This window comes from Oncorhynchus keta, chromosome 2 (assembly GCF_023373465.1).
Source record: "Oncorhynchus keta strain PuntledgeMale-10-30-2019 chromosome 2, Oket_V2, whole genome shotgun sequence".
Classification (NCBI taxonomy): Eukaryota; Metazoa; Chordata; class Actinopteri; order Salmoniformes; family Salmonidae; genus Oncorhynchus; species Oncorhynchus keta.
Window position 1 is genome coordinate 39,818,220 of NC_068422.1, and position 6,982 is coordinate 39,825,201.

Below are 6,982 nucleotides of genomic sequence, written 5' to 3' on the forward strand. Positions count from 1 at the left end.
TTTGTTGTCACAAGCGGCGGAATACTTCACTGGGCCACAATTGAGAGGGCGGTTCTAGTAATGCACTGCAAGAGGCTTTTCTTCTCTCTCTGTGTGTGTGTGTGTGTGTGTGTGTGTGTGTGTGTGTGTGTGTGTGTGTGTGTGTGCGTGTGCGTGTGCGTGCGCGTGCGTGTGTGTGTCTTTCTGTGGACTATGAGCCAATACAGACTAAATTCGCTATGCCAGATTAGATAGCTTTACGAAGCGTGTGTGTGTGTGTGTGTGTGTGTCACCATTCAGAGCAAATGATTACTACACTTGTATACTGTCTGTGTAAATATGACTTCAGTCTAAAATAAAATAAAAAAGTAGAGGCATACATTTTTTGGGATATCTGCTCAGTGGTGTCGTGTTTCTCTGTTAGGGGTTCTTTCTGTACAGCAATGGGAGTGTGTTCTCTGCAGGGACAGCAGTCATTGTTTGCTCTGTAGCAAGCCGAGAGACTGCTCACAGTCAGCTGGAATAAAAGTGCCCTAAAGCAGGCTAGAGGAAGCTGTGATCCTCCGCACACACACACACACACGGACACACGCACGCACACACGCACGCACACACACACACGCACACACACGCGCACATGCACACACACACGCACACACATACTACGTGTCCGGAGTCCTTTAAGTGAAAGCTGGTCATGTGGGGCATGACCTCGAAAAGAGTTGCTGTGTTTTTTTTCTTCCTCTCTTCAGTCTTTGTTAAGATTATCAGGCAGATAATTAAGATAGATTTACCCTGACATCATATGATGCCTTTCTAAAAATATGATAATATGTTAAACCCATAAGACAGTGAAGGATTAAATGCATTCAAATGCAGCACCGCTGAATTGAGCTAAACTCTTTAACACATTTCCTTTGGGATCAATGATGTGTATTCATTAATAATTAATTGATTGTTGTTGTGAACATGAGTCTGACTCTTTGTCCCCTCTTCCTCTTTGTCCCCCTGCAGGTAAGGAAGAGCCGAGTACCTACACCTGCACCACCTGTAAACAGGCCTACGGCAGCGCCTGGTTCCTGCTCCAGCACGCCCAGATTACCCATGGCTTCCGCATCTACCTGGAGAGCGAGCACGGGCATGGCAGCCCCCTCACCCCCCGCATGGGCAGACCTTCCTCCCTGGGTGGTGGCGCAGACTGCCCCTCGCAGCCCCCTCTCCACGGTCTCCACCTGCCCGAGGCCAGCCCCTTCAGCCTACTCCGCATCCCTGGATCAGGCTCGGGGGGCCGGGACGGAGGGGGTGGGCACCAGCGTTTTCCCCCGACGCCGCCGCTCTTTAGTCCCCCTCCACGCCACCACCTGGACCCCCACCACCGGAATCCAGAGGAGCTGGTGCTGGCAGCCCACCATCCGAGTGCCTTCGACAGGGTGCTGCGCCTCAACCCTCCCATGCCCCTGGACCCCCCATCGGCCATGGACTTCTCTCGCCGGCTGAGAGAGCTGGCGGGCAACACCTCAGGGTCCACTCCCCCCCACTCTCCCAACCAGCCCAGCCATATGCAACGGCTGCTCCAACCATTCCAGCCCGGTGGAGGAGGAGGTGGAGGGGGTGGCAGTGGGGGAAAGCCTCCCTACCTGTCCACCCCCCCTCCCCTGCCTCCCTCCATGCAGTCCCCCTCGGGTTCCCATACCACCCCCACCACCCCACTGCCATCCTCAGGCCCCCAGCCCTCCACTCCTCTGAAGACCAAGTCGTGCGAGTTCTGCGGCAAGAGCTTCAAGTTCCAGAGTAATCTCATTGTGCACCGACGCAGCCACACGGGCGAGAAGCCCTACAAATGTCATCTGTGTGACCACGCCTGCACCCAGGCCAGCAAGCTCAAGCGCCACATGAAGACGCACATGCACAAGTCGGGCTCGCCCAACGCCGAAAAGTCGGAAGATGGGCTCTCTGCAGCCTCCTCACCCGAGCCGGGCACCAGTGAGCGAATGGGCAGCGCCAGCAGCGCCCTCAAGTCAGTGGTGGCCAAGCTTAAGAGTGAGAACAACCGCCTGCGCCGGGAGAATGGAGAGGAGGAGGAAGAAGAGGAAGAAGAAGAGGAAGAGGAGGAAGAAGAGGAGGGTGAAGAGGAGGAAGAGGAGGGGGAGGAGGAAGAAGAGGAGAAGGTGGATGGAGCTAGGAGGAACAACAACAGTTACCACTTCAGCTTGAGTCTGGAGGCAGCACGGCACCATGAGAACAACGGCAGCATTGGGGTCGGGGGAGTTGGGGTTCGCCTGGTAGGAGGAGAGGAGGGTTCCATCCCTCGCTCACTGCCTGAGGTGATGCAGGGCATGGGGTTGGCGGCCAGCATGCAGCACTTCAGCGAAGCCTTTCACGCACACAAGCGCAGCGCCCTGAACCAAGAAAACCACATACACCACCACAACCGTGAGCACACACAACGCCAGCTGTGTGACGAGGACTCGGCGCTGGAGTCGGACCGTGGAGAGGGGGGCTGCATTTCGGCCGTGGCCATAAACGGGCGCGGCACGTCCCCCAGCGAAGCAGCCTCGGTGGGCCTCTCCAAGAAGCTGCTACTGGGTAGCCCTAGCCCCCTCAGCCCCTTCTCCAAACGCATTAAGCTGGAGAAGGAGTTTGACCTACCTACCCCCACCATCCCCAACACAGAGAACGTCTACTCCCAGTGGCTGGCCGGCTACGCCGCCTCCCGACAACTCAAGGACCCCTTTCTGAACTTCGGAGGGGACTCCAGACAATCGCCCTTCGCCTCTTCTCCATCGGAGCACTCGTCTGAGAACGGCAGCCTGCGCTTCTCCACCCCTCCTGGGGAGCTGGATGGGGGGGTGTCGGGCCGCAGCGGGACGGGGAGCGGGGGGAGCACTCCACATCTGGGGGCTCCGCTGACTCGTCCTGGCTCCAAGGACGGCAGCAGGCGCACCGACACATGTGAGTACTGTGGCAAGATTTTCAAGAACTGTAGCAACCTGACGGTGCACCGGCGCAGCCACACGGGAGAGAGGCCCTACAAGTGTGAGCTGTGCAACTACGCCTGCGCCCAGAGCAGCAAGCTCACACGCCACATGAAGACACACGGGCAGATCGGCAAGGACGTGTACAAGTGTGAGATTTGCCAGATGCCCTTCAGCGTGTACAGTACCTTGGAGAAACACATGAAAAAATGGCACAGTGACCGCCCCTTGAGTGCCGAAATTAAGTCGGAGTAGTGGGAGTTTCCCCTGTCATCAGTCCCCCCCCCCTCCCTCCCCAGTCCCCTGTAGATTCTCCCCTCTTCCTTTGCCAGTCCGATGGACAACGTGCTCTGCACCAGCACACCCCGTTTCCATTACTCGTTGAATGCATGATCTGTATCGGGGCAATACTATTGCATTGACGCAAAACTTCAAGCCTTTCTCTCGTGCAATAATTTACATGTTGTGTACTGTTTTTTTTTCTGCATTTTTATTTTCTTTTTTATAATTAGACAGCATGCATGGTATGTTTTGGCTAATTAAAAAAAAAATAGAAAATGTCCCTGGTTGGTTAGTTGTTGAGTAAAATGTGTTGCTGTTTTCTTGTTCGGGTTTTTATTTTCCCCCCAAAAAAAGAAAAGAAAAGAAAAGACAAGAAAGAAGTGACCATGCTGCATACATTCTGTAACACATATCATGTACAGCGCTGTGTCGTAACATGGAGGATGAACAGTCTTCAGCTTAACCTTCTCTGGATGACCTGGGCACTTAACCTTCGTCTTTCTAAAAGATGTTCTGTCCCTATGGGGTTTAAAACATAGTCTATGAATTGGCTTGATTACTGAACACAAAAAGCAGTGGCTGCCTTTGGATTTCTTCAACAAACAAAACAATAAGATGAGGATGTGTTAACATTTGAATTTGTACTATCATTTGGTAAAACAAAACAAAAAAAAAAGTGTGCCTTTAAATATCTTGAAACTGCATTGGTTAATAATCTTCCTATCTGCTATAAGCTTGGGGTCACGGCTGTATACTGGACACGGGTTGAATCCACCCCGAGTAAAGGTTCTTGCATCAAGTACCTGACTGCTAAAGTCGACTGTGACTTACACGATTAACTGATAATACCAATACAGATACTTTGGAGAATTCTGGTTAATCATCATTTAGCTACCTATTTCATGTATTATAGTGTCTTTACATTTTCAGCAGGCACGGTACAGGCAGTATTGTGTATAACTGAATTGTTTGTATATTTTATTTCTGGTGCGGAGGTACTGAACACAAAGGTACTCGGTCATGTACAATCCTAAATTCGCGGGACTTTTAACATTTTGTAAAGACCCGAGCGTTGACATGTATGTATCTACGGTAGCACAAACTTGTGATGCTGCTTGGATATTTCAGAGTGGAATCTCCCAGCACACCCTACAATATGAGGGCATTCGAGTGAATACAAGCTAGTCAAAAAAGTTACACAGAATTAGAAGCTAACAGAATGGAGTGTTTTGGGGGGGGGGGCTTTCTTTTTTTTTACAATACATTTAAACCTTCTATCCATCAGTGATGATTAACTATGAATTGCCTAAACTTGAAAGGAAGAAAAATGTTATTTAAGAAAGGCCATTGTACTCATGCCAGGGCTCTTGAAAAGAAAGAGTGGAGATTAGACAAAATAATCATACATAGGTTTGTAATAGAAGGCAGAGGTACTTTTGTTTTCTTTCTGTTTTGTACTGTTTGCTGTTTGTGTTGACGTGAAAGGAGAGCTTTTTCCTTGTTGAGTTGCAGACATCCACCCCGGTTGATGGTGAAATAGCACTTGTCACGCTGCCTCAGACACTGTACAGATACTCTAACATTGTTTAACGTTGGTACAACGTCTGTATAGCGGTCAAGTCTAAAGTTAGACTGTCATTTAAAGGACAAAAAAGAAGTGCACTGTTCAATTTTCCCAGTTTACAGGTTTACGCTTAAGGGAAAACTTGCTAAAATGCTGACTGATGGCTGACGGGGGTTCCATTGTTTTACATAGTGATGAATACAGAATCTGTTGCCAGCCACTCCATCCTTGACCCTCATCCTTCACCTTTGACCACCTCTGACCTTTGTTGTTTAACCCCAGGAAACGCCAGCAAAGCACTCAGTGCTGTGACTGGGTAAAAGCTCACTCAGCTAGATCACAAACTTGCTGCTCACACTGCAAGATTTTTTTTTTTTTTTGTACAAATCTTTTTTTTTGTATAAATATTAAAATGTTTTTTTTATTTTTTAAATAACACTTCATTATCTTTAGGGGAAACTGTATTTAAGTTTGTTGTTGTTTCTCTTTTCCTCTCTGTCTTGGTGGTTTTCAAGACTCGATCACAGTATATATAAAATGGAGAATAAAAACTGTGACTTTTTATTTTGCCTTGGCTCTTCGCGGCTCTTCAGGTTGAATAAAATTTGCATTGGGGAAAGGTTTAAGATGATATATGAATATATAATAGAGAACTTAAATATAGGAAGATGCACACTCATGTCAATTCCAATGCTTAAACACACTTATGGTCTTCTTTTTCTGTATTTCTAGAATGGTATTTGAATTCAATGTTCACTTAGAGTAGGCACTATAGTATTTATATTGAGGCTCGTATTTTTAACTGTTGCTTGTTCTCTCTACAGGTATTTACGTACCTTTTTTGGTAGTAAAAAAAAACAAAACAAGCTGCCACGGTTTATTTTTTTAATTTGGCAGGATAATATAGTGCAAATGATTTGTATGTTTAAAACATTGAATAAAACCCAATAAAAAAAAGAAGTATGCGACATTGAGCGCAGTGGGCCATAAAATGGCTGCCCACGCTGTGCTGGTTCCTGCTCACAGGTTGTACATATCTTTTTTAGTTTGGTTTGGACCTCCTCCCCCTGCTGCCATTCTGTATGCAGTGATGCAAGCTGACGTCGGGCTGTCCTGTTCTTGTGCTTCTGTCTTTCCCACCTCTCCCACCTGACTACATTCCAACATCTTAAGAAAAAAAAATGACTTCATATGCAGTACATCGATTTTAAAAAAAGCGTCAGAATAAATGAATTTAAAAAAAAAAAATCTATGTTTTGCAGTTTTATTTTTCATTGCCAAATACTAAATGGTGCTTTATATTTAGATTGGGTATACTTTCATATGCAAAGCATATTTAAAAATGAAAATGAATTGGAGACGCGGAGAAGCCTGCTTGAGTTGAGCCTTTTTTGTAAATGGCAATGCGGAATATTTTGTTATCAGCCTTTTCTATTCTTGTTCTGAGAGCTGTTTGTTGTAACCTGAACTTGAACTTTATCTTTTACTATGGGAGTTGCTATTTATTATTACCTATATGCTCTGTTTAAAATAGAGACATGGAAGGGATCTTTTTTTGTTATAATATTATTTCTTTACTTTTTAAAGATTGGCCGAAGGTCATTGGACAAACTTTTTGTTCATTTTATTTTGTATTTGTTTCTGATCTCTGTTCAGTTGTATTGGGGAAACCACTGTCTTTGTTTTCTGGCAGTTGTCTGCATTATCCTGTTCACACACCCATTTTGTCCCTTTATTGAAAAACAATTAATAAAAAACGAAAGTATAAATATGTTGTTTGTGTGTGTGCGTCCATGCGCGTGTGTGTTCATAGCTAGAGCAGCTTTAATGGCGTGGCTGTTGACAATTTGCATGCTAACTCTGAGCACATACATGTTACATACGTGTCACTCCTCAGTGGGGCGCAAGCATCTTAGAGTGCTGACAGTGTCCCCTCCCTCCCCCTCCCTCCCTCTCATCCTTCCCTTTTGTTTAACTACTTGCCACCGCCACCCCAAACACCATTGGCACCACCCACGCTTTCTTTGTTTGAGCTCACCCACGTTTACTTAAATATCATTACCTCTCTCTGTTTACTCAGATCTATTTAAAAGCATTAAAGCATTAACTCGAACATTAGACCCCCCTTGTAGGAGAGACACCTGGCAGCTGTGTTCATCCAATAACGAGTGTGTTTCGTTCT

The 6,982-nt window shown here is 46.7% G+C and overlaps 1 protein-coding gene across 2 annotated transcripts in view; it reads left to right on the forward strand.

Moving 5' to 3' along the window:
- Nucleotides 1–6,571, forward strand: part of LOC118361288 (B-cell lymphoma/leukemia 11A-like) — a 58,420-nt gene extending 51,849 nt beyond the window's left edge. For both annotated transcript variants that reach the window (XM_052476636.1, XM_052476638.1), the window contains exon 3: nucleotides 994–6,571. In XM_052476636.1, coding sequence (XP_052332596.1) covers nucleotides 994–3,209 — 2,216 coding nt within the window. In that variant the 3' untranslated portion in view covers nucleotides 3,210–6,571. The remainder of the gene's footprint in view (nucleotides 1–993) is intronic.
- Nucleotides 6,572–6,982: the final 411 nt, after the last annotated feature.